The sequence below is a fragment of the Megalops cyprinoides genome, chromosome 9 (assembly GCF_013368585.1).
Source record: "Megalops cyprinoides isolate fMegCyp1 chromosome 9, fMegCyp1.pri, whole genome shotgun sequence".
In the NCBI taxonomy this organism is placed as follows: Eukaryota; Metazoa; Chordata; class Actinopteri; order Elopiformes; family Megalopidae; genus Megalops; species Megalops cyprinoides.
The window spans coordinates 14,884,869-14,910,627 of NC_050591.1; the positions used below are offsets into that span (position 1 = coordinate 14,884,869).

The following is a 25,759-nucleotide window of genomic DNA, read 5'->3' on the forward strand; positions in this document are numbered from 1 at the left end:
AAACATACACACAAGAAAGTCCAGCAATTTCTGACAGGCACGCTAGTGGACGATCAGTTCAGGTGCGATGTGAGATTAATGAATAAAAACATTAATATCAGCATTATGACAGTTGCTATCATCACCATCAATAGTAAGCACATAAGAATAAAGGCGACAGCAAGAGTTCCAGCACTGTTTTGTGACCCAGTTCCATTGCTTGGCACTTTAAGTGTCCACACAGACTAGCTGGGGAGTCCCACTCTCCTCGATCTCTTTGATTGGCTGTGAGATGCGGGGGAGTGTCACCCCACGAGCAGAAAGGCAGCCCACTGGCTGGCCCCTTTGGCCTCTGGGTCATGCTTGGCCAGCATGAGTGCAGTAAAGTGGGTTCTCTCTCAGAAGACATAGATCTTGTCTCTCTGTACATTGTCCAAGTCATCGTCCATCGTGAGGAGTACCTGGGAGAGAGTGGAAGAGGGAAGGTGAGAGTAACTGTTTGGACAATGCCAGAGATGAACAAAACATGTCAAAGTGAAAGCACAGCCCTCTCCCTATATTGTGGCCTGATAGTAATGCATTGTGTCTGGAATGCTATGTGAGAAAAGTGGGGAAAAAGCTACATCCCTGGTGAATCTATGAAGAACAGCACCTGTGGTAAACAGCTGGTTCAAGTGCTCCGTTTCCTGTAAACTGATGTCAGTAAATGTTATTTACGGAGACTGACACACAAATTTAAGGACGGTAGTAGGCTTAGGTGAGTAACATGAGAAGGACATTCAGGTGGAAAGTACAGGAAATGCTCTGTTTTTTGCACGAGAGCAGATATGAATGTGACTGAGCGCTGGCTCTTGGTGCACAATTTCCATGACTGGTGTGTCTGCAACTCACCAGGAAGGAGCCGAACATGGCGATGGAGGACAGGAAGTGCCAGATGTCGTGGTCATCGAAGAATGAAAGCAGGATGCACTCGCGGTTGTGCTCTCGTGACTCAGCTGGGGTTTTCTGCAGGAGGAGGGGGGGGGAGGAAGAGGAGCACAAACAAGATATGAATAATACTTCTGAGTGGTGCTTAAGAGGGGTCACACCTCATTAGAGCCCAGTTTTGAGGACCCATTTCCAAGCAACCGACTGTAGCTATCACTGTTCATTTGGTCCAAAAACTGGACAGATTTGACTTAACAGTGCCACAGTCTGTATCTACTTGCTGTAGAAATGATAACATTAATGTTTTTACATAAAATTACGTAAATTATGAATATGGTAAATATTGTAGCCATCTATTGAGAGTAGAGTTAACAGCTTATAAAAAACAGTGGTGTGTACGAGCATACTGTGGTGTGTAACAGAGCATGATGGTGTAATTATCAGGTGTGGTGCTGACCTGCCAGGTGCTGAGTCCCTGAAAGAAGAAGAAGAGAGCAAAGCCCCAGACCACGGCAGTGAAGAGGATACACACCAGGGCCAGGCACTGGATCCGCTCACCGCTGCGGAGCTACACACACACACACACACACACACACACACACACACACACACACGGAGAGAAAAAGACTCCATGAACTCTACATCCAGTCCATAATATCCACTGGCAATAACGCATGTGAGACAGAGGGAGACTGAGCCCCTTCATTCCCTGAGTATCCTTCTCCCTGTGAGGGGCTACGAATGAGAAGCCTCCTATGAAACCCTCCTTGGGGAGGTGAAGCACAGATGGTGAAAGTACTAAGTTTTGATGCCATCAGCCTATCCTCCATACCCAAACCTGCGGTCTGCGTGTGCGAGTTCTGAGACGTGACCTTTTCACGGAATCGCGTGGCAGTCATTGTGTTGAAACCTGGCTGAACGAGGACAGGGACGTTGTTTGGCTGTGCCCACCCAGGCGCCCCCTACCTTCATGATGATGTAGAAGGCGAAGTAGAGCAGCAGGTTGCAGATGGCTATGGCCAGCAGGTAGGAGGCAAAGTCATTGGGCCTCTCAATCAGCCCGTAGGCAGCCCTGTACGTGAGGTGAGGGAAATGAGAGCGTCACCAGACACGTGATGTAAGCGCGCATTTTGATTCATTACAAAAACACCTGTCCCTGAATGACAGATGCAAGGTATGTTCTTGCACCAAATGGCTGCCCTGCATCACAGAGGTGGTTACCTTACACTGGTCACGCGTGCGGTGAGCTACTCCCTGACTGTGAAGAGCTTTAATATCTTTCCAGGCAAGGCATTATAAATAGCACACATTTATATCCATGACTTGATGCCAGCAATACACACTAATGTGCCCTTGGTGTGGTGTCCCCCACGACATGTTAATATTGTCTAACAGAACTCTGTTAAGCTAAGCTTTAAGCTAAGCTAAGCTCCAAACAATTATTAGACTTAATGAGTAGAAATAACCTTAATGAAAAATTCTAGCCTGGTTTCCGCTCAACACACAACACTGAAACTGCTTTATTTAAAGTGACTAATGACCGTGTCTTATTTTAATCTGAACTGTAAAGCACTTTTAGCTGTATGCATGATGAGTGCTATATAAAGTGTATAATAACAATAACAACAACAATAACATTACGACTACTACTACTACTAATAATAATAATAATAACAACAATAACTATTATTATTATTATTATTATTATTATTACTATTATGTGGAAGCAACAGCAAAGGCAGGGCTGTATAAATACTCACAGAGACCAGTTAACAATGTTTCCCATCACCAAGAGCACCATCCGGTCCTGAGGGAGAGACAGTCGGAGAGGGAGAAGCAGAGAGGGAGACCAAGAAAAGCTGAGATCAGATCAGCACAAGGTTTACGTAACACGGGGGACTGAGTAGTAGAGAGAGAGAGAGAGAGAGAGAGAGAGAGAGAGGGGGGGGGGGGGGGGGGGGGGGGGGGGGGGGGGGGGGGGGGGGGGGGGGGGGGGGGGAGAGAGAGAGAGAGAGAGAGAGAGAGAGAGAGAGAGAGAGGGAGAGAGAGAGAGAGAGAGAGAGAGGGGGGGGGGGGGGGAGAGAGAGAGAGAGAGAGGGAGAGAGAGAGGGAGAGAGAGAGAGAGAGAGAGAGAGGGAGAGAGAGAGAGAGAGAGAGAGGGAGAGAGAGAACTCACAATGTACATGGGGCCACTGCACTGGCGGATACAGTCGGTGTAGATCACGTACAGCACTCTGCGCAGAATACCAGAGTCTGAAACACACACACAGGCCATTAGACTGTGAGCAAACAGACATACACATACAATTTCAGATTCTGTATAAACACACACACACATGTGGATACACACACCATTAGATTCTTCAAAAAAAACACCCAAACACTATACACACTACACGATCCTGAACGATCACATACACACACACACGCACACTTTTATTCTGTGCATTAGCATTTACTCATACCTGACAAGATACACATAAACATTTTACTCTCCTCTGATGATAAATCCACTGAAATATTCTCACAGAGACAATTCTCTCTCTCTCTCTCTCTCTCTCTCACAAACACCACAAACACCACAAACACACAAACACACAAACACAAACACACACACACACACACACACACACAGCGAGCTGCAACATACCCAGCCTCCAGCGGCCCATGTAGTACAGCTGTGTGCTGAGCAGCAGGGTGGCCAGGATGTGGATAACGGAAAAGACAATCCAGAACACTGTATTTCCCTTTCCAAAGACCTGACAAAGGAGATATCACACACCTGCTCTTAGAGGGGAGATCCTACACAACCGCTATGAAAAGGAAGATATCAAACTCCTTCTGTGAGAGGGGAGATACCACACACCCTCTATGAGAGGAGAGATACCAGATTCCTGATATGAGAAGGATTTACCACACTTTTGCTATGAGAGATGAGATACCACACACCTGCTATGAGAGGGGAGGTACCACATGCCCACAATGAGAGGGGACGATACTGAGTCAGTATGTGTATGTCTTCCTACTGTCTGTGTATTTCATAGTCTGTTGGTGCGACCGTGTCAGCGTGTCTGTCCTCACCACTCCCAGCACGGAGAAGAAGATGACGGCGGCCAAGCAGGCATATGCCGTGTAAGCGCTGGCGTTGATGTCTGGGTGCCTCTTCTGGTACAGTTTCAGCATGCAGAGACCCGCTATCATGTACATGAAGGAGGTGTCTGAGAAAACACAGGAGACAGCGTTAACATCCTGACAGCCTTCCTAGTGTTATTATTAATGGTCACACACATGTCTACTGAGCCTGTCGGTAAGTTCTACTAAGATCAATAGGGACACACACGCACACGCACACGCACACGCACACGCACACGCACACATGCACACATGCACACATGCACACACAGACACTGGTGGCCTCACCGAACTGGAAGTTGGTGTAGTTGGGGCAGACGTGGTAGCATGCACTCAGCAGTCCCTCCATCATGAGCGCGGTGCCCATGGCATAGAACAGGCCAAAGTGCTTGGGGATGCCGCACTCCTGGACAAGGGGACAGAATTGCTGGACCATGAGTGTCACTACATCACACGCTGGCACTGTCAGACAGTCCACCATATGGCAGGGGGTCTCAGTCACATTCATTACATGGCGATCTGTGTTACACTCGCAGACTAATACAGAGTCATCTGTCAAAGCGCTGCCACAAGCATGGACAATGTGTTATGACACTGACAATTATGCTGACACCCAGAATGTAACACTATAACACTGACAGTAACACTGGCACTCTGATCCTCACACTATAACACTGACACTAACACTGGCACTCTGATCCTCACACTATAACACTGACAGTAACATTGGTAGTGTAAGGCTGACACATAGAATCTAACCCTGTAGCACTAATACCAACACTGACACCCTGACAATAACCCTATAATATAAACACTGTCGCCAACATTAACACCTTGATTCTAACAGCAATTATGCTGACAGACACTAATACTGATATCCTGGTTCTGACACCATAACACTGACACTTTAACACTGACGCCCTGAATTAACACTACACCATTAACACTGACACTCAAATTAACTCTGTCCTTCTGATAGTATAAGCATTGTATGGCACTCTGATTCTAACGCAGCAACACTGACACAGTAGCGCTAACAAAGCAGAGAGTGACGCAGCCACCTGTCACACACAGCCGGAGGCACAAAGTGACAACGCCACTCCTTTGTAAACACAGATGGGCTAAAGTGCTTTCCCTAGCTCCCCTTTTCGGTTCTTTGAATCAGCTGCTCATTGGCACTGTGTTTGTGGTTGGTCCATTTGCCTCATGTAAGGTGAGTCTCTACCTTCTTTAAACATGCAAATTGCCCATTAGGCAGCTCAGACCAGTTTGACTGAATCCAGCAGGTTTAAACAGTGTACTGTTTCTTAGCCCTGACCCTTGGGGCACAAGCCAGTCACTGTTTCAACTGCTTTTGACTAATTAGGTTTGAATGACTTGTTAACCTACTTATCTTGGTTTAACATGTCTGTGGACCTGCTTTTTCAAAGAAATATACTGCCGAGGGTGAGTTGATGAGTTCAATGGATTTTATGTTACTCTCTTCCCCTTAAACAACTCTGGCATAACTGTGTCAGTGAAGCTTCAGTAATTATTCAATCAATTACTCCTGACGCTAAAAGAGAGAAAAAAAAATCCTATTTAAATCAGCTGACCATCCATGCATCTCCTCAGTTTTTTAAGGGGGAGCCTGAGAAGGAACTAGTTGGAAAAACACCTTACAAACACCATTCCAAGTTATGTCACACCCGGATCGATAGTAACAGCCACATCAGCCCTAAAGTGAAGGTGCGCAGCTGTAGGGAGAGGCAGGGTGTAGGGGCCGAGAGGCACCGGTGTGCGGGACGCCCCGCCCCCTCACCAGCGCTGCTAGGTCGTTGCGCAGCAGTGCTCTGTTGTGGACGATGTCCCTCTGCAGCACGATCAGCAGGAAGAGCAAGCCCAGCATCACATAACCCAGATTACTCAGGATGTTGTTGAAGGCACTGCGGACACAGAGACCAGAGCACGATTTGAGATTACTGTGCACGCACACACACACACACACACACACACACACACACACACACACACACACACACACACACACACACACACACACAAAGATCTGCATGTTGTTTGACTTACTTTTACCACATGTGTGCACATACAGACACACACACACACACACACAAACACAGACACACACACACACACACACACACACACACACACATATACACACATATACACATACACACACATATACACATACACACACACACACACACACACAAAATAAACACAAGCAAACCTTACCTGAGAGCACCAAGGGGGTGTGCACACAGGAAGTTGTAGTAGCAGATGTCCTGGTTTCCTGTCACATTCACCACCTGTCCATTACAGAGAGGGAGGGGCCTGTCACTGAATATATCTCTTCCCAAGCCATGTGCCAAGTCCAGAAATATATTCATATATTCAACCCTTAATCAAAGCACCACTGCCAGTGAGCTCATTCATGTGTGAAACACTGTGGGAATTGGGAGCGGAAGGTCAGGATATACCGTTTGATATGTGATAACCAGCTGAATCACAGGCAGGGCATAGAAGACAGCAATTGTAGCAATGTTCCTGTGAAAAGAAAATGACTGTAAGCGTAAAGCCTTCATACCAGATGCTGAAACCTTGATCCTGAAAATCAGTGTTACAGTGCTAGCTTTATGCTAACATCAGTCACTCTAACAGACGCTGATCTTAATGCACCACTGACACCCTAATTATCACACTGACACGCTGATATCAATACCAACACTGCATCAGTGGTATCCTCATTCTGACACTGATATTAAGACTGTAACTGTAACACAGATATCATGATTTTAATGCAACAGCACTAGCACTAACATTGACATGGCGACACTCCATCTCTGACACTGCAGTATTAACTCTCACACCAGTGGTATCAAACTCAGTTCCCAGAAGGCAGGTATCTATGCTCATTTTTGTTTTTTGACCCATTACCCCTACTTAACTGGTCCAGTAATTTGATTACCTGTAGACAGTAATGCTGGTGCACTTTCTAAAACATACTTCAGTAACATATACAGGTGTGTGGCGTATACAATCTTCAGCTGTGAAGTTTATTCATTGAAGAGTGACAAAATCAGTCAACACACAATGATTAGGATAATGCATAAATGAACAAGAGAGGGTAGACCCTAAACCACCATGTGCTCTGACCCTTTTACAGCCCTGACGTGACATGGTTTCGCTGTTGTGTTAGCATTAGGATATCTCTGTTAGTATCATAAGCCATTGCTATACCACATCCTCTTGTGCTAACACTGTAGCACTAGTGCTGACAGGACAACAGAGTTCCGCTATACAGGACCCGCACCCACACACAGACTCACCAGAAGTAGATCTGGTACTTTTTACTCAGGACCCTCTTGTCTTTGCGAGCGAGGTCAGACACACACAGGAACTTCTGAGAGGGAGAAAGACAAAGACCAAAGATTTTAACATATGTTTGTCCTCCGTGGCACAATTCCCAAGTATGCACTGAAGGACAGAGACACAGGCGGACAGACAGACAGACAGACAGGGAGCTATCAGGACCTTGGTGCGGACAATGTTCTTGTCGGAATCGATGTCGGCCAGTGTGTCATAGTCGTCCTCTTCGACAGAGCTCAGGGATTCTTGCCTGCCACGTCCGACGCTCTCCATAGACCGTTCTGGCAGGGAGATACGAGAGAAAGAGAGAGGGAGGGGGAAAGACACCAATAAAGAGTGAGAAACTTCCAGGAGAATGACTGAGGGACAGATTTATTCATTTCCATTGTTTATTTTTTTAATTTGGGGTTGATTTGGGGTAGCCTGCCCAGCTGCGTTTAAAAACACCTTCATCTGGAAAGGGTTGTGTTGTAAACGTTTCACCTTCCATGCTCTGTGCTTACACTGTATAAAAGTCACCTAAAGGGTTATTATCCTGTTAGCCATGCCTTTAAGCTGTGGTTAGGAAAGGCAAAACATTTAGCCATTGTGACTGGACAGAGGCTCAGAATGGTAATCCTATCAGGGGTAAGCAATGCCTCAAGACTGAATCATAAATATCTCAATTATGATTATGTACCCTTTTCTGATAAGTATCCTTTACTTCACATGGCTCTGCTGGGCAGGCTCCTTTAGGGGGAGGAGAGGGGGGAAATTTAGGATCTCTAGGGGGAGCTGGGGGAGCAAAGCCTTTAACTCCCCCCATGAATACCGGAATTTCTATGTAGACGCATAGATTGAGTAGATCATAGATCAATAAATTAGATGCACAGATCAATAAAATTACATACAGATGTGATTATTTTTCTGCATTCAATAATTTTGTTAACATCTTCATCTCATGCAGTTTAACTAATAAACTGAACTCTGTCTTGTAGGTCAGTAGATGATTGGGGCAGTGCTGATTTAACGAGTGCGGGGGTTTAAGTGGGAAGGGGTGATTCATTGGTGGGGCTGGTCACCCATGTGGATGGTTAGGTGGTGGAATGATGGGATTGGTCTGCGTTTGAGGGGCTCCTGTCCTGATGAATCACAGAAACACACCAATCAGACGCAAAGGTACTTAATGACCCACCTATCAGAAGGCAGGATTGCTGTGGGTATGTCAATGAAGCGCACAACACAACGTGTGTCCGTATCTTTGGTTAAAGTGTTAACTTTACATGAGTGCATAGTACAGGTTTCTGTATATCTGTATGTGTTGGTTAATGTTACATGAATGCGCAGTACATGTCTCTGTATATATTTGTATGCGAATTTGTGTATAAAAGTTCATCTGAGTTTGTATTGGTTAACTTTATGTGAGTTTACAGTGTATAAGTTTCTGTGTATCTGCATATGTATGTGTCAGTTTTTATCCGAGCATGTATTGGTTCAACTTACGGGAGCACACACATTGAATGTTTGTGTATCTGCATTTGTACTGTGGGTGCCTTATGTTGTGTTGTGCTGGAAGTCGCTCTGGATAAGAGCATCTGCTAAAGGCATGTAATGTAACGCAATGTGCCCGAGCCCCTGCTCCGTGTCCTGCTGCGTCTCATACCCATGTATCCGTAGTTTCCTTCTCCAGATGCCAAACTATCAGTAACGGCCTCCGAGCTCAACGTGCTGCCATTGTCCGCTTGGGGGAGCGAAAGGTGGAGAGAGAGAAAGAGTAAAAGTTTTGTCAGACACTATTTCAGCGTGGATCAAATTTCTTGATTCACAGATTTTCTCTTCTAAACTAAAAATAAATTTCTGACATGTCTCAGAGGGGCCACAGCCACACTCCTACACACCCCTTTTCACACATTTTGGGTATGAAAGTGGCACTTGCTGGGGGCAGATCTGTGTGTCTTGTGTGTGCACATGTTAAACTTCTAGCCAGCTGTACTTACATTTCAGGAGTGCACTTTCAATTGTGCATTAAACTGATCTATGTTAACAGAGGATTGTGTCGTGTTGCATTTGCTGCAGATTGAATCTCTTCACTGAAATCATTGAAATTTCTTCCTGTAATTTATTTTTTACTTTGCATTTATTTGAATTGGCTTGATCTAATGGGAACGCTAATGGAAATGATCTAATGGTAACACCCATTTGTCCCTTTCTGCATCCTGTTTGCCCTCCAGGGTAATCTCTCTGATAACTACTACAACTGCAATCAAATTAACCACTGCTATTACAATTCATAAGCCACAACTAATGTAAAAAATAATTTTAAAGTCCCTGCTTCACAAAAAAGCACATCTGCTACGGACTGACAGGATGTAGGAAACACATTACACTCATGCGACGGGTCCGGGCTGACATGAGAGAGACACACACACACGCACACACATGCACGCACACTCACCAAAGGAGCCGTACTCATATGGTGAGGCAGGAGCCAGGCCCTTTCCTGAGGTGACAGAGAGGACAGGGTCACTCAGAGTTACACAGCATCTCTACACCGAGTGGGTTAGTCTGCCTGATGGCTGCTGCCGATTGGTGGTTAGTCCGTCAGAGGAATCATTGCTATACTGGACATGCCAAGCAGCTGAGACACAGGCAGGGTTAGTGGGAGTGCAGACAGGAATGAGGGAATTAGGGAGGACCAATGGGGCTCCAGGGAACAGGGGCTAAAGGGACTTCGGTTAGAGCACATCAGCGTAGACCCAGGGGTCAGTGGTTCAAATCCCCAGTTAGGACAGAAATACCTTTTAGCAATGCCTTCCACTGCATTTACACCAGTATGAAGTAAATAAGCATACAGTAAATACATTTAGAAATATACTTGTAACTATTCTATTCTAAATTTATTTACATAAATGTCAAGTCCATAATAATAAACCAGTTACAGAATGTGTAGAACAATAGATCAGCCTGAATTAGGGCACATGCTAAGGCAGTAAAGAATGTAATGCTGCCTTTCTGGAGTGTATTTGGTTAGTGTGGAAACACATACATCTCTGTGATACATGCAAATGAGTAGGAGACTTTGCAAACGTTGACTGACTTGTTTCTAACATATTCATCGGGTCTTACCAAGCAAAGAAGCTGAGCCAAGAGATAGCATGGAGAGGAAGAGGGAGAGTGAAAAAATTAAAAAAACATCACTGAAATAAACACATTTACAGTACACAACATATCAACATACTCCGCGTATACGTACACACACACACACACACACACATACACAAATCTTTGTCCTGAATCACCTTACACTGCAGACCCCTGTCACAATACAGGCAGAACAGTCTGTTTCTGTCACCCCAACCCCCCTTCCCTTTGCCACCCAGGGACAAAGGCACCACCCTCATTGGTTGCTGGGATACCTGTCTCCGCTGGCGACATGTCGGGAGTGTTCAGAAGTCCGTCCCTCCTCTTGTGCATCCTGGAGATAGAAAGCCAGTGAGACTGAGGGAGGGAGTGACACACTGTTGTGTTATATAAAACACACAAAAATAAAACTGTGCTTGGTTGATATGTAATGAAATCTCTGACCCATTATAGCACACGGACAAATAAGACAAGAGGTGGACAGACGGATGGGTGGACAGACAGGTGACCGACCTCTTGTTCTCGATGCAGGCCACCAGGAAGGTGAGTATGTAGAACGAGAGAAATATCCCCAGACAGAACAACATCCCCATCACGTAGACCTCCGCTGGGGAAGACAGAAAGAGAAAGAGGGTGAGGAAGGGAGGGAAGGATGAAGGGAAGGAAAGCAAGAGGGGGAGAGGGAGAGAAGACAGGAGGGAGAGACAGGGAAGGGAGAGAGAGAGGGGTAAAGGATAGAGGGAAAGGAAGGGAGATGGGCCACAGGGAGAGAAAGTTTAGAGGAAGGAGAGAAGGAGGGAGGGAAATGGGGAGCAGTAACTTTTGACTTCTCCTCAACACACCGGAACACAGCTTTCTTCATGCCACACAGGCAATGAGTTGCCTGAACGGAACTCACAATTGATGGCGGGGGAGACCATCACGTCCAGCACTTTACTGCGGTTCCCAACATTCATCAGCACATCTGAGGGGAGAGAGAGATCAACACCTTATTCCATCACCTAGCAGCCAATACCACACAGGCACTGATCTGGACCCCCCCGGAGACAAGCAAGGGCTAACCACATGACAAAAACACACCAACGGGATATGTTACACACAAGGATTGCGAGACCATCCCAAATGGGAGATCATGTGAAGACAGTAGTGACAAAGAACAAAGTAGGAGGAACACTTTTTAAAACAAAAAACAGACAGCAAAGCAGGCATCCTTAGTGTTCAGCAGACATTGCTGTGAAGCTAGCAACACCGTCACTGTCATGCCTGCCTCCTCCAGGTCTCTATATATAACTTGAAACTGTATCACTGAATACGCACTGACTAAATGTCAAATGTTGTGATGACTAATGGCTTATTTAAAATGTTTCATTCTGACTCATTGTGGACGTCATGTGAAGATAACCGTTTGCGTTAATTTGTAAATAACGGATCTTTCTTTGTTACTGACGACCTCCTCTTGTCATGTCCTGGAACGCAGAGGGAGGGAACAGTATGAAAGCTCTCTGAAGATAAAATAAAAGCTTCCAGTCGCAGAAGTGAGTGCTGACCGTTTGTTAACCGTTTACAGTCTAAGCTGTTGGGAACTCAGGCAGCCTAAAAGATCAAGCTGTAAGTTTCGTTTTGCAGTCAGAGTCGAGCGTGCCGCTTTCCCCTCAGTCTCTGTCCCCCTCTGTGCACCTCAACATGCCCCTGTCCCGTCCCCTGCCCGCCCTCCGCTCACCGGGCCCCAGGGGGTAGAACGCCAAGGGGCCCCCACATGCTTCGTCCTCGGTCTTCACCACGATCACCACGTAGAAACTGTTACTGGGGAAGTCCTTCCTCTGCAGGCAGAGAAGAGACATAAAGGGTAAACTGGGGTAAATCAGGGTAAGGTGGCTGAAAATCAGGGTGATGCATACACGCTGATGTAAAATGCAGGGGTGCGCACGTCGCAAATGGAGCTGCCAAAAAAAGGATATCATGCACCCATGATGATGAGTTTTTTTTTATCCTGTTGTGTGTCTGTGGACAAATGTATATCTGCAAGATTCATTCCATATTCCACATTCCATATAGAAGTAGGTTCAGTAATAGTCTCAGCTAGATACTTTTCATTAATGGATTAGGTTTATCTGTGCTGTGATGTACTAATTTATGTGCACTGTGTTGGTAGAGTAGATTTACCCATACCGTAATATACTGATCCATGTGCAGTGTGTTATTAGAGTAAGTTTACCTGTACTGTGATGGCAGCTGTCTTGGTCATGGTCTGGTACATGCCAATGAAGGCTACATTGTTGTCCAGGTCATACACTGGGCACTGAAGGATGGGGAGGAGAAAGAACAACAGAGAAAGAGAAAAAAAGAAGACAAGCGTGAGAGGGCAGGAGAGCAAAGAAGACAAAGAAGAGAGGGAGCAAGTGAGAGAGAGAGAGAAATTGGTGAGACAGAGAGAGGTGTTAGTTCAGCCTATAACAATGGTCAGGGCCTGTGGGTGTGCATTTAGGACGAGGCACACAATGGAGATCTTGTCCTCTCCACACCCCAGACGGCCGCCACCCCCTGCGGCGACAGACGCCACTGCCTGTCACTCTGATGTGACACAACACGTGACCGTACTGTCTCCTGCCACCGCGCACTGCATCATGGGAGCCTGCACCAGAGATGGCAGCAGGAGGTCTCATCTGGTGCCTTGCTGAGGTGCAGGAATGCAGACTGGTCTGTGTGAATGAGGGCACGCAGATGGCCTTTCCCAGGGGAACGGCGGCCTACTTTTACCCAGCACCTGACAAGCTGAATCACTTCGGTAGTGAACGCGGAGCTCTTTCCCCTTAATATGGGTTACCTAAGCCGCTTTGTACAATGCTGCGGACCTTAAAGAACACTCAAACCTATTGCAGCAAAGCCTCAAGCCTTTCTATTCCTGACTGCCACGTTTATGCTGCATGGTGCCATCTTGTGGTAAGTTAGTGTATATGCAGGCTACCGACAGAAACACTCAAATGCGCCTCATCACAGACGATCAGCCACATAGGAATGAATGCATGAAATGTATCTCTGATCAAAGAATCAGCTGCCACACTATACTGTAGGGTCTTGTTGAAACAGACCTTGACACTTACACAGTCTGAGAAATGTTACAAAAATACTGCTTAAACATTTCTATAAAACCTAGGCTGTGTTTCTGCATCAATGGTCAGCAGCAATCTGCTTAACATCAGTTAGGGTTTCACTGACTTGTTGGCACCATCTCCATAAGTGAGCCAACCATTACAGGGCTGCTGACAGCCTGGCACCGAGGACAGCGGGGAAAAAGTGCTCTACGTACCAGGATGTCTTGGATGGACATGACGGAGCAGGGGAAGGCCATCTGGGAGTTGACCTTGACGATGACTGTGTCCACACCTTCAGGAAACTCATACTTGAAAAACTAAGACAGAGGACAGAGGGCATGGATCATGTACCCTGCATTATGTGTAACTCTGAGAGATATCTGCATTACCCTCCAGATTATGGCTATCATCTTCACTCATACAATCCTTCTTATCTTTCATAGGGTGCACTTGACTTAGCTAATCACGCTAATGTTTAACCTGAGTGTAAATACATGTAATTAAACAAAGGATTCATGCAGAGATGACTCAAAGATACAGATACCATAGCAATTTCACAGCCTCCCTACAAATATACACAATCACTTGTATATTTTCTCTTCAGCCCTTCAGTCCCCGCAATACAGGCTGTAAATCTTACACATGTAGAAAGTCACTGAACATCATTCCTGCAATCCTTACATAAACCTTGTACAAGTTGATAAGCAACAACCACGTGCGCGCACACGCACACACGCACGCACGCACGCACACACACGCTTTGTTAACACTCAGTCCTCCATCACGGCTCCAGACTTTGGAACTGCTGACACAGAGTTCACTAAAGGAATTTAGCACCCTCTTTCAGCATATCGTTCCTCATTACACTGGGAGAGGTAGCTGAACACACCTTTCTTCAGCCTTACACAACACTCCTGATAGCATATCTGTCTGCCTCATATCACCATGTCAGGCTTTCAAAACACTACTGTGCACCCTATTGTTGAATTTTCAGTCAATATTTATGGTGTGAAGGATGCCACTACTGCTCTTTGATGAGTGTGTGTGCTGTGGTGGGGGATGAGTGTGTGTGTATTTGTGTGGCGTCAATCCTGTCAGGCCTGCTCTTTGAATTGTCTGTTGTCTCTTGTGCAACGTCAGATTACAAGCTCACACTCACTGGTCTGGAAGTGTCGTTAGCCTGGTCTGATACTGTTGCCTGTTTAAATTGAATGGTTACACTTATGTGCTGCTGTGCTGGAAGTCGCTCTGGATAAAAGCATCTGATAAATGCATGTAATGTAATGCAATGTAACGTTGTAAGGCATGTCTGTGTGTGTGTGTGTGTGTGTGTGTGTTCTTTTGGGTGGTGTTGAGGGGTATGTGTTTCTCTTACCTGGGGCTGGGATGGAGTGGCAATGAAGCTGGACTTCTTGTCTGTTCTGAAAAGGAGAATATGGAAAGTGGGTCATAAACACAACAATACAGCAAAGGTTCTCAGAGCACAATGCAAAGACAGTACCAAACTGACAGACAGACAAGCGTCACTGCAGGGTCACCTGATGATAAGGCAAAAATACACTTACGTGGTTATTGCTATAGTACAGTATAAAAATATAGTTACTTGCCTCATATACATCATCATGTATACACATGAATTCAAATATATGGCATATATATTCCTTGCTTTCGTTTCCTCATTTTTCTTAATGAAACGCTGCTGTTGATGACAACAGCTTTTATTACAGCACCCTTTAACCCCTCTCACAGGGAGAGATCAGCGCCATGTCCTGGGAGGAGAGCTCCCAGCTGGACGCGGTGATGCCACAGTGATCAGAGATCCACTCACTGCAGGGTGAAGCTGTCCACTCTGCTGACCCTCAGCTGGTAGTGTGTCCCCAGGCTGGACAGGGTGGACACGTCCACAAAGAAGAACTGGGTCTCGGTGGCGGCACGCGTCGGTGGCTGGCACAGGGTTCGCCCCACGTGGGTGTAGGGGTACTTGCGTTGGTACCTGCGGATGAGAGGGAAGGGGGCCGTTTTGTCGGGGCAGGCTAGCAATGGTGAATGGGACCACACGTGAACTAAAAACGTACCAAATATTTAATAAAGAGATGACTTTGCCATCATTTCTTACTTATCCATCAGCACCTTGACTATATGTGATGTGATATTCTGTGACTGTTCTTCTGTTCTCCAAGTAGAACACGTTTCAGCCTGAAAAGAGTCTCAACCTTATTCTCTCTCTCTTTCTCTCTCTCTCACACACCCACACACAATCTTATGATGGGCATCTCTAAGACTGTCCCAAATGACAGAGTTCCCACCATTTTGTCGCAGACATATTTTGCCCTTTTTTCTTGTGTAGGTGTGAAAATGTTTATGCACACCTGTGTCTGTGTGAACGTTTTCAACAACTTGCAGCAGTACTTCAACTATGCATGTAATCCTGTTGATTGAGGAAGTGAAAGTGCAAGGTTCAGCGGTGCTTTGATTCCAGAATGCCTGGCCGCATGACTGCCAGCGTGTTCTCTGTTATTGCGCAAATCAGGGAGGACTCTGCACTCGCAGTGCACTCAGAGTGGCTGGGGAAATGAGCCAAGGACTACTGACTGGAACTTCCAACTGCAATTGCATTCCTCACAAAGAGGAAGCCAGACAACATGAACCCCCGAGTGTGGTGAGAATCCCCCATGGTGCTCTCATAATACAGCCACAAATGATTATCTCCTCCTCACAAATAAGAAGCTCCAGTTCTAGACGTGCCAAAAAAATATTTCTGAGGTCCCTGATTGCGTCATCTCAGTGACTTGATACTTGAGCCAGGTCAAAATTTGGCAAGAAGGGGAAGCACCTGTTTTGTTCCATTTTGTGAAATTCTGTAAGCTATCTCTGAAATCGTAGAAAAACCCAGGCGCTGCCACCAGGGATGACCACAGGCTCTGACAGCTACCAGCGACCATTAGCCCTTTCAGGGCCAAAAACATCACACAATTCCAAACTGTGATGCAGTTTGCTTGGTAATCTACCCCTGAACAGGGCAGGCCTGGCACACCCTTGCAGGCATGGCAGCTGGAATGAGGAGGGGTGTGTGTGTGATACCCACAGACCACGCAGGATCAGGGGCACCTGGAACGACACCACCGCCTGCTTCTGTCGCACCACAAACAGGATGGGGTTCTCCACCCCGTCTGACGGCACCTCCACTGAAACACGCACCCCCTCCGTCTGAGAAAGACAGAGAGCGAGAGAGAGAGAGAGAGAGAGCGAGAGAGAGAGCAAGAGAGAGAGAGAAAGAGAGAGAGAAAGAGAGAGAGAGAAAGAGAGAGAGAGAGAGAGAGAGAGAGAGAAGAGACAACAATGACATTTTGTTTCAACTCAACACACAAAAACAGAGGTAGATACCCATACAGACAGACTGATATATTGATATTTCCTGACAGACTAAAGAGTATGTGAACTGTGTTAATTTCTGATCTCAGTTTCTTATTCAGCATGATAATTTACTTAGCTTACGTGTATACCTCTTTTGCTAACTAGACCCATTGTGCCAGGATACCTAGTGGGAGAAAAGAGACCTTGGCTCGTAGGGACCTGCATCTGACATAACCAACTGAGTGACCTGTTTTTATGAGGCAAAGCAGTGAGAAGGACCACTATAATTCAACACAAACCCCCTGCCCAACACCCCACACACACGAGGTGGGGTGTGGCTGCAAACTGATGCTCCCTTTCAATGGGAGGCATTTGATCCTAGCAGGCTGAAGTCCAGCTGGTGTCCCAGCTCTCTCTAACAGGCCTAACAGCCTAAGAACTCTGAGAAGACAAAGAGATTCAAATAAGGAAGTAGTTTTATCAAGAGAGTAAAGTGCATGGGTGGAAATCCTCTGGGGGTAGGATCTCACATTTCTGTTTCTGCGAAAGACTGTTGAATTTATAGGAGTATGTGATCTCAGTTTTTTTTATTGTTATCACACAGGCCTACATTCTCATTCGTAGTGTGTACTGTTTCATGGGCGATTACAGGAACAGAAACATCCCCATCACAAAAAGGGGAAGACGCTCTACAGGTCATGGACCCAGACCGGAACTGCTTTTCGGCCTCTTCTTGTTTACTGATTCCCACATGCTCTCAAGGAAATCTGTTGGATATCTACCACAGTTCGAATAAGCTACCTACTTCGGCCAGAATCGAAATACAAATGGCAGCAACAACACTGATATTAACTACAACAACAAAGCACTGGCACGGTGTTTTCTTTTAGTGATAAAGTGATGTAACCCATATTCTCACCTTATTGCGCGAAACGGTGTGGTTGAAGGCGTAGATGGTTTGGATGTCGCTTGTTACTGTGTCATTGTAGGTGACGTCGAACTCTGCATCTTTTTGTACGACTTTGGGTTCTTTGATTTCCACGATACACCCGGCGCGGGTCGCGCATAGCCACAGACACAGCACCACAAGCCCGGTTTTAAAAACAGCCGAACCGGGGCCGGACCCAGGCTTGTGACGAGATTTCCAGCAGCTCCGAGTCACCATGCCGACAACCCAGCTATGTTGGTTACCTGACCTAGCTAAACCTACCTAGTTGAAAGCGAGAGTCTATTTTCGTTCTAATTCTATAATTTCTCCTATTTTGTTCTGTCAATCGTAAACAAGAACCGTTTAGAAAGGCGTACTAGTTAGCTTGCTAGCTAGCAACCTCGAGACAAACGAGACAAAACCTGTCAGATAGCGTCGCGGTGGTGAACCTCGCTGTAACAGCTGTTTATCATAAAAGCCTTGCAATCAAGTGTCAGGAAAACAGTTGCTTATTGTATTTGAGTACATCTCATAATATATAGCTAACTACACAAATTGGTTGTTGTGGTTTACTAGTTACAGCTCATCTTTCTCAGTTTAGCCCACCAATCCTCTGCCGCTTCGGTGCTCTACCCCGGCAGTGCCCAGACGCGGCCGGGAGGTAACTAGCTGGCAACACGATGCTTGTTTGCGCGTCTCATTCTCCAAATGCGTCTTTTCAGATGTCCTGGTCCAGACTGTTGTCATTTATTTGCTTTTATTACATTAGAGGGCCACTTCTTACAACACCACCTCCTAGATTTCTCCGAGTGAAGCGACAAAAAAAGACCACAGCATACAGTGTATCCTCCAGTCCAACAGCGAATCGGATAATAGATCAGCAACTCTTCCACGAATCAAAACCCATTAATTCCTTTAGCGTCCATAATATCATTCAGAATTGCCGTCGATATTAACTGCTCTTTGACTTCCATCCCTTATTCCTCTAACGACACGGTGTCGATGCAACTGTTCCTTGTTGTTGGGCTGAATTGGTATGTGTGTCATGCACAGGGTTAAATCCGTGTCACTCACTAGCGCCCTCCCTACCGCTGTAAACAAACCGAACAGGACGTGATGACGTCACCGCAATGGCCTCGTTTGCTACAGATACCTTTTTAAAAGGGGAGATAACGCCCTCTGCGTCTTTCCTGCGGTGCCTCAAGAGTTCCGGTTATGGAACTATCAGTCCAACAATTGCAAGATGTTGAGTCCATCACCACGTTACAGTTGATGGGAGACTCCCGAGCAGTTTCATCTGCAACATTTTGCCATCAGTGTCTGTGCTGGTAATGCGAAATCACCCAAGACATCCAGGATGTGCTGGCTTAGGTTCATATTTGAATTCTGCATCTTTTCTATTTACCATTGGCCCTGCACCCAAAATAGACTGTATGTTATTGTTCAAAATGGATTTTATACATATAAGTTTTATGTTATGTTAAATGTTTTTAAATAGCATAATTACCATAAACCTGTATTGAACCAGTCAGAACACAACCACTGTTCCCCTTCTCCCCTGTCAAATGTCCACAGTAGGCCTGGTCAGCAGAAGTAGATATAATTTACATAATGCACATGTATATATAACCTGCCTTTGTGTGGATATTTGTAGTTAAATAAATAAATAAATACCTATGGTTGAAACCATAACAAAATCATTCATAGTAATAAATACATGTACTTAAAAGCACTAATGAACTAGTGAGAAATGGCACACATTTTATTCACTCCCAGGAGATGAAATAACAACTGTCAACTCACATCACTGATCTCCATGGTTCTTTATTGGAATGCTCTCTTTAGTCAAGCACATGACAAAAAGCCCAGTTAGCACAGAGACTCTGCACTGAACACAGACGCGCAATGTGGGGACATCCACCCACACTTGCCCACACACACAACATTGGGGACACCTACCCAACCTCACATTACACAGCACAATGTTCTACCACAGAGGAAACAGCTGGGGCTGAATATTTATATATACTGTATGTACACAACTTCTCTCATTCGCACACACACACACACTCACACAGGCGTAGTCCTTTTAAGAGTGGAATGTCGATTGGTGCTTGCACACAACACACATTCCGAGAGGGCAGGAGAAGTGAGATGCCTTAAGCTTCAGACAGAAAGAAGCACAAAGGCTTGCCACACAAAGGAGGCTGGAACAAGACAGCATGTGTTAAAAGATGCGTTGGAGACAGGACTGGAAAAAAAAAGATGCACTATGACCGATAACTATATATCGGCAATAAGAACCAGAGAGAGAGAAAGGGGGCAGGGGCTGAGATAGGCTGAAATAGTTGCACAGTGCGAAGAGGGCACTCTTCTGTGTGGGGGAGTAGGGATTGTAAAGAGACAGACTTGTATACGAAATTGAGCTTGACACAAGTGCAGAGGACAGCGTGTGGTCCCATCCTCTGGGGTGTGGTGCTGGATATCCACCGTCTTCACCATTCATTCCAGTGGTGCAGTCCATTTCCACGGTCCTCTCTGGCTCACTGACTCGCATGATGTCAAGTGACAAGCCTTCCCCCTTTTCCTTGAAATTCCTCCCTTTTTACTCCATTTCTTTTTTGCTCTTGAAGCCACGTTCAGCAGTGGGTTTCATGTTTGTTTTTACTCTCGCTACACTCTTCAGAGCAGGGCCTTATGATGCTGAGACAGCCTGGAGTGCCTCCAATTGTGCGGTTCCAGGACAGCTGCCACACAGGTCAGTGGACATTCCAGAGTCTGGCAGAACAGGTCGTCAAGAAGATGCTTCCACCTCTCCTCCTGGGCTCAGATCGGGTTCACCAGCCTTTCTGGTCCCGGCACCTGTCTCTTCCCCTATGCGGACGCAGCTGCTGTGATCTTTCTCAGCACTCCTCCCTCTTGCTTAGTGTGTATTCGTTGGAATTTTAGTGTTTCTGTTTCTGACAGTCTTTTGGGTGCGAGGGTCTCCCTTTCTCTTTCTCCATGTGAAAATGCTAGTATGCTATTTTTACTCCTTTATGTGTGACCACTCCATCTAGGTATGTGTATGACTTCCCCACCCCCACTTCAGTCTCCAAATCTCCCTCCCTCTGCCCCGTCCCCTCTCTCGCCCCTCTGCTTCTCCTCTCGTCTCTCCATCCCTCCTGCCTGCTCCGGCTCTCTCAGACCAGCGAGGCGCGTCTCTCCTCGGGCGTCTCCTCCAGCAGCTGCAGCAGCAGTTCGCTCAGGGGCTTGGCCACGGCCCGGTACCCGCTGGCCGTCAGGTGCAGAAAGTCAAACATGTCGCTGGTGGAAATGGTGCCGTCCGAGTGCGCGAAGCCGGAGTCCACGTCCAGGAACTGCGTGGCGCCCAGGCGGGGCAGCCAGGAGCGCAAAAAACCGTTCACCGCCGCATTCTTTTCCCGGAGCGGGTTGGGCCGCTCGCCCCGCGGCAGGAGGCCCTGTACGGAGGAGACAAGAGCATACACCTGTCATTCAAACCCGCCAACCAGTTACATCATCAGATTGTGTGGTAGTCCACCCACTTGATGTACTTATTCCACTCATTCAGGAAGCAGTGTTTATTTTTTCATAGATGGATACTAAAGTTCCACCTCTAAGACAATTTTATTTTTAGATAATAGGCTCCCACCCTGGTTCCCATCTTTAGCTTAGTTGGTGTGTGTGGGTGAGTGTGCAAGCTGGGGGGGTGGGGGCGAGGTTAGATCCTGACACTTGGCCAGAACAATAGGAAATGGCATCTGTGCAAGGACGCAAGTCCGTTTCCATGGCAGCAGTTCAGGACACTAGCTATGTGTCAGCACTCCACGTGAATAAACCCCCTTTTGACTATAACAGGATTTTGGTTGTTATGTGCAGAGCACACTGCGCCTTTGTGAAAAGTACTTTGGCAGTAGTTTGATTCTGACTTTTGAAAATGCTGATGGAACAACAAGTTCCATTCATGTCTATGTTGCAGAAAGACTTGAGGTCTTATTAGCGAGGTGAACGTCAAGCTTCACGAACCCATTAGTGGGTGGAGCCACCATATGCTGTTGGTCACTGACTAGGTAAACCAATTAGAAAACTTGGCTTTCCATAGCAACACACTACTATTGGTTCATGTCCTTGATAGTGTCATCCATCATTACTGGCTATCCCTCAACAGAGCTGAGAACAGAAGTGGTGTGGGATTCAAAAATAAAATATCCGTACAGATAAGACATTCATCCACCTTAACAGTCAAGCACACAGCAGGAATAAACATGTCACGGACACAGAAACACAGAGACAGACTGGGAACAGAGAAGGACGTGGAGAGACTCACCAGAACAACAATCTTTGCCTGTGGGAGGGAGGAGATGAGCAGCTGTGCGATGGCCAGGATTCCCCCTGCAACCTGTTCTGCTGTGTGCTCATGGTTGTTGGTTCCTACCCACACCACCACCACCTGGGGAGCAGAAAAAAGTAATGCGTTGTAAGCACAGACATAGAGGGGGACCAAAACTCCAACCCACACCTTCGTTTACTCTTCCTTTCTTCAGTTCATTCAGCCTCCCTTTTCATCTCTTACTTATCCGTCCTTATCTACAAGGATTCCGCCCTGTACCCCCCCCCCCCGCTCCTTGCCGTCTCTCTTAGCCAACCCCTTTTCCTCCTTTCATTTTTCTAAAGATACTCTACCTCTGACCAGCCTTTCTCCATTCCATCCTCTCTCCCTCCCTTCCCCCACCCCCTCTCCCTCTTTCTCCACATTACCTTGGGCCGGATGTTCTGGAGCTCGCCGTTCTGCAGCCTCCACAGCACATTGCAGGTGGTGTCTCCTGCGATGCCAAAATTTAGGGCATGGAGGGGGGAGAACAGCTCCCTCCAGACCTGAGACAAAGACAAGTACAAACAGGTTGCAAACCCCGAAGTCTAAACATTCATACTGTAACCTACACAAGCTTCCTCTACTATGGCACTGAACAGAATATGGTATGCCATGTAATGATTCCTACTATTGGACTGTGAGCCTTATGATTTAGTATGATCTTTGCTCTTAGCCTAACCTTCTTGTATGCACTTCTGTACGCTGCTCTGGAGAAGAACATCTGCTAAATGACTAAATGTAAATGTAAAAACTGGTCCACTACACACAACCATGTGAGTACATGGCAGTGGTGTGGCTACCAACACAACTGCCACATATACAATCACTACAGTGATTCAATCACTGCCTCATGCACATTTAAGAGGTTGAGCATGTCTACATAAACAGAAAAATGTGCTGTGAGCGCACACCCACCTCGTACTGCTGCATGAGTTGCACCATGGAGTCTCCCACAAACAGCACTTCTGGCTCGGCATCCTTACACTCCTGCACGAAGCGCATGTGCTAAATCAAACACATACAAGCAGGTCAGACCGATTTTTTTTTTTGTCAATCTGCACTGTGGAACATTACACGGCGTCAAGCGTGCAATACTTCCAGAATCCACTACATTAAATGCCACCTGCCCAATACTGTGAGACAGGCCCACTACAGCAAAAGAGCATGTGCCATTGTTCTTGCATATGTTTGCACATGTTGACTACGTCCACTATGATGGAAATAAATATGTAACTAGAGCGGTCCCACTTTGCCAGGGCACAAAACTGCAACTTTATAGACTAATTGCACAATTAAAGCAAAGACATTTTCTTAACCTGTGCTTATGCTAGAATTTCTCTTAGGCACATTAACTTCTGTGGTATTTAACATGTTGGTAAAGTTCTTTTCACACAGTAAACTTCCAAAAAGTTATTTTCAGAAAAGTTATGAAATGGCTTTGTATTCAGCAATATCATACAGACATCCAGGGGGTGAGCCACTGGTGCTGATTTCATAGCAACTGGGTCACAAATCAGTTCTGTCAGACAGGCATGTCCTTACAGAAAAGAGAGTGATGCAATTTGTCACACCTGAATACATGAATAATGCAAGCCTGGACAAAAACCTAACAGAAATACTCAACAGTCAAATTTGGAGGCAAATGAGCACAACCAGTTGCCAATGGAGATAAATGGAGGCATTTTTTGCACTGGTTCTAATCGATTCCCATGGCAATTTTGAAACTCTGTGTCCTCATTTTCCTCTCTCACCACAGAGGAAACCATAATTACCTAATGGGCTGTAAGGAGGAGGGGCCCAAGCCACAACCATACAGCACAGTGAGACCCTCCTGACCTGCAATAACCCCACTCTACAGCCCTGTCCACACTGGCGAATTCCAATCAACTTTAAAACGGTTACCTTTAAATTTTAACTTGGTTAGCGTTCACGTGGCTCACAGCCATGCTTCGGCGTTGGGTCCTGAACCTTGGTATGTCTCACATGATGGCTGTGATAATGAATGTTGCGCTGGTTGCTGAGCATCCCGTGGGTAAAACCTGCAGTCCTACTCCATCGCGCAGCGTGGACAGGTCTTTAGGTTGTACATCGGAATCGGTGGCCGCGTTTCTGAGTGCAGTGTGCTGTGTACGGCGTCTGTCTCACCTGGGACATCCAGCGCCCGTCTCCCTGTACATCCTGAACTGGAACAGGCACTGCTGCCGGGTTCACCTCGTCGCCGCTCATTCTGGCTAGGGGTACATAAAGACACACCCTCAGTACAAACAGGAATTTTTAATGTTTGCGTGCACATGCTGAGCTTCGACCTACTACCACAGCTGGCATACATCAGGTGCAATCTAACACACAGAGAAGGGTAGTTTGAGATGGCTATAACATTACAGCTTAAGTGTATCCTTGACAAAATTATACGGAAACTGTCTGGACACTGTTCATGTTCAAAACAACGGATCTCCGCCACGCGTTTGGCCGCAGGGCAGATATCAGAGCGCTCCGTGCGGTCATCTGGCCACAACCCATGGGAGACACTACTGCCTGCTCTGTACTTCGATCGTGGTAACTATCAGTGCACCGAAGCGGAGGGCAATGATCACCTTAGGGTTTTGTTAGCTAGAAGAGCAACCCTTAGTTAGCAGTCAACGGTTAACTAGGGGATTAAAGCGCATGACAGGAGACAACGCCACGGCTCGGCTAGCTAGTTTGCTAGCGATGGGTAGACCTTTTTGTCGTATTTCACAAGTCATGAAGACAAAATGAATGTCGCCCCCCGTGGCAACACCCCCACAGTAACCATTGCAGTCAAGGGACATCGCTAAAGTTAGGTCCCCCACCCAAATATACACAACAGCCTGAAGAGAGTAGGAACCCGTACGCACGCAGCAAGCCCTTTCCCCATTACCCTTGGTACCTGACGGTTGTTGATACGCAGGCCTCGATGTATATTGCTATTCGTATTCCTTTCCGTATACTGGCTATGCCCAGCAGTCCGCGTCAACGTATCCGGAGAGGCTAGGATGCTTTTTTAGCGGCGGCGCGGTAGCTGCCTACTAGCTAGCTAGCTCCAGGTGCCCTCGTGTGCCTAATTCCTCTTTTTCTTTTCCGCTCAGCCCCGCACACCCGGATTCAAAACGCAGCCGTATAGGGATCACACGTTATGATCCCAATATCCCGTTGTTTACTTTTGCATCTAATCTTGGGCTTCGGATGCGGCTTGATGGTCTGACTCGTTGGGACCCTCCCCGCCTCCCGCCTCTCGCTGCGCTTCAACCTCACCGCGGCTGCTTCCGCTTCCACACGTCCATCATCGCAGGATGTCCCACCTCAGGCTTGCGTCAGGGGCACTGACGTCCGCGTCTCAGGGAGGAGCGTCCGCGCATTCACGGGCATCACTTCAGAGCAGATGTTGTGCTGATTGTCTGATCATTATTCTATTGAGATGAGCTAATAGAGGATACACAGGATTGAATAAATGCACCCATGCAT

The 25,759-nt window shown here is 46.6% G+C and overlaps 2 protein-coding genes across 3 annotated transcripts; both read right to left on the reverse strand.

Annotated features, from left to right (window-relative positions):
- Window positions 1-89: 89 nt before the first annotated feature.
- Window positions 90-18,960, reverse strand: sidt2 (SID1 transmembrane family, member 2). Its single transcript, XM_036536571.1, has 27 exons — window positions 17,896-18,960; window positions 16,708-16,829; window positions 15,451-15,615; window positions 14,998-15,043; window positions 13,838-13,939; window positions 12,746-12,829; window positions 12,251-12,350; window positions 11,429-11,494; window positions 11,044-11,137; window positions 10,806-10,864; window positions 10,516-10,527; window positions 9,845-9,889; window positions 9,053-9,130; window positions 7,576-7,691; window positions 7,371-7,444; window positions 6,522-6,588; window positions 6,277-6,350; window positions 5,840-5,963; window positions 4,327-4,444; window positions 3,988-4,124; window positions 3,557-3,665; window positions 3,083-3,159; window positions 2,667-2,713; window positions 1,873-1,978; window positions 1,364-1,474; window positions 871-984; window positions 90-440 (listed from the first exon to the last, which is right to left on the reverse strand). The coding sequence occupies exons 1-27, from the start codon at window positions 18,139-18,141 to the stop codon at window positions 378-380; spliced, it is 2,556 nt and encodes an 851-aa protein (XP_036392464.1). The 5' UTR covers window positions 18,142-18,960; the 3' UTR covers window positions 90-377.
- A 762-nt stretch (window positions 18,961-19,722) lies between these two features.
- On the reverse strand, window positions 19,723-25,548 carry LOC118783127 (platelet-activating factor acetylhydrolase IB subunit beta-like). 2 transcript variants are annotated; one of them, XM_036536834.1, is made up of 6 exons: window positions 25,456-25,548; window positions 24,422-24,507; window positions 23,192-23,281; window positions 22,663-22,779; window positions 22,232-22,354; window positions 19,723-21,365 (listed from the first exon to the last, which is right to left on the reverse strand). In XM_036536834.1, the coding sequence occupies exons 2-6, from the start codon at window positions 24,500-24,502 to the stop codon at window positions 21,087-21,089; spliced, it is 690 nt and encodes a 229-aa protein (XP_036392727.1). In that variant the 5' UTR covers window positions 24,503-24,507; window positions 25,456-25,548; the 3' UTR covers window positions 19,723-21,086. The 2 variants fall into 2 exon arrangements, with proteins under 2 accessions (XP_036392727.1, XP_036392726.1); XM_036536833.1 differs by having other exon boundaries at window positions 25,185-25,548.
- Between the last annotated feature and the right edge of the window lie 211 nt (window positions 25,549-25,759).

Excerpts from the sequence above, each read along its gene's own strand:
- sidt2 (XM_036536571.1), bottom strand. The coding sequence starts at position 18,141 with ATGGTGACTCGGAGCTGCTGGAAATCTCGTCACAAGCCTGGGTCCGGC. Across the intron at positions 10,865-11,043 it reads GCCTGCATCGAGAACAAGAG|GATGCACAAGAGGAGGGACG; the intron begins GTCGGTCACCTG and ends TTCTATCTCCAG. Across the intron at positions 441-870 it reads CCATGTTCGGCTCCTTCCTG|GTACTCCTCACGATGGACGA; the intron begins GTGAGTTGCAGA and ends ACTCTCTCCCAG.
- LOC118783127 (XM_036536834.1), bottom strand. The coding sequence starts at position 24,502 with ATGAGCGGCGACGAGGTGAACCCGGCAGCAGTGCCTGTTCCAGTTCAG. Across the intron at positions 22,355-22,662 it reads TCCAGAACATCCGGCCCAAG|GTGGTGGTGGTGTGGGTAGG; the intron begins GTAATGTGGAGA and ends TCTGCTCCCCAG. Across the intron at positions 21,366-22,231 it reads AGGCAAAGATTGTTGTTCTG|GGCCTCCTGCCGCGGGGCGA; the intron begins GTGAGTCTCTCC and ends TCCTCCGTACAG.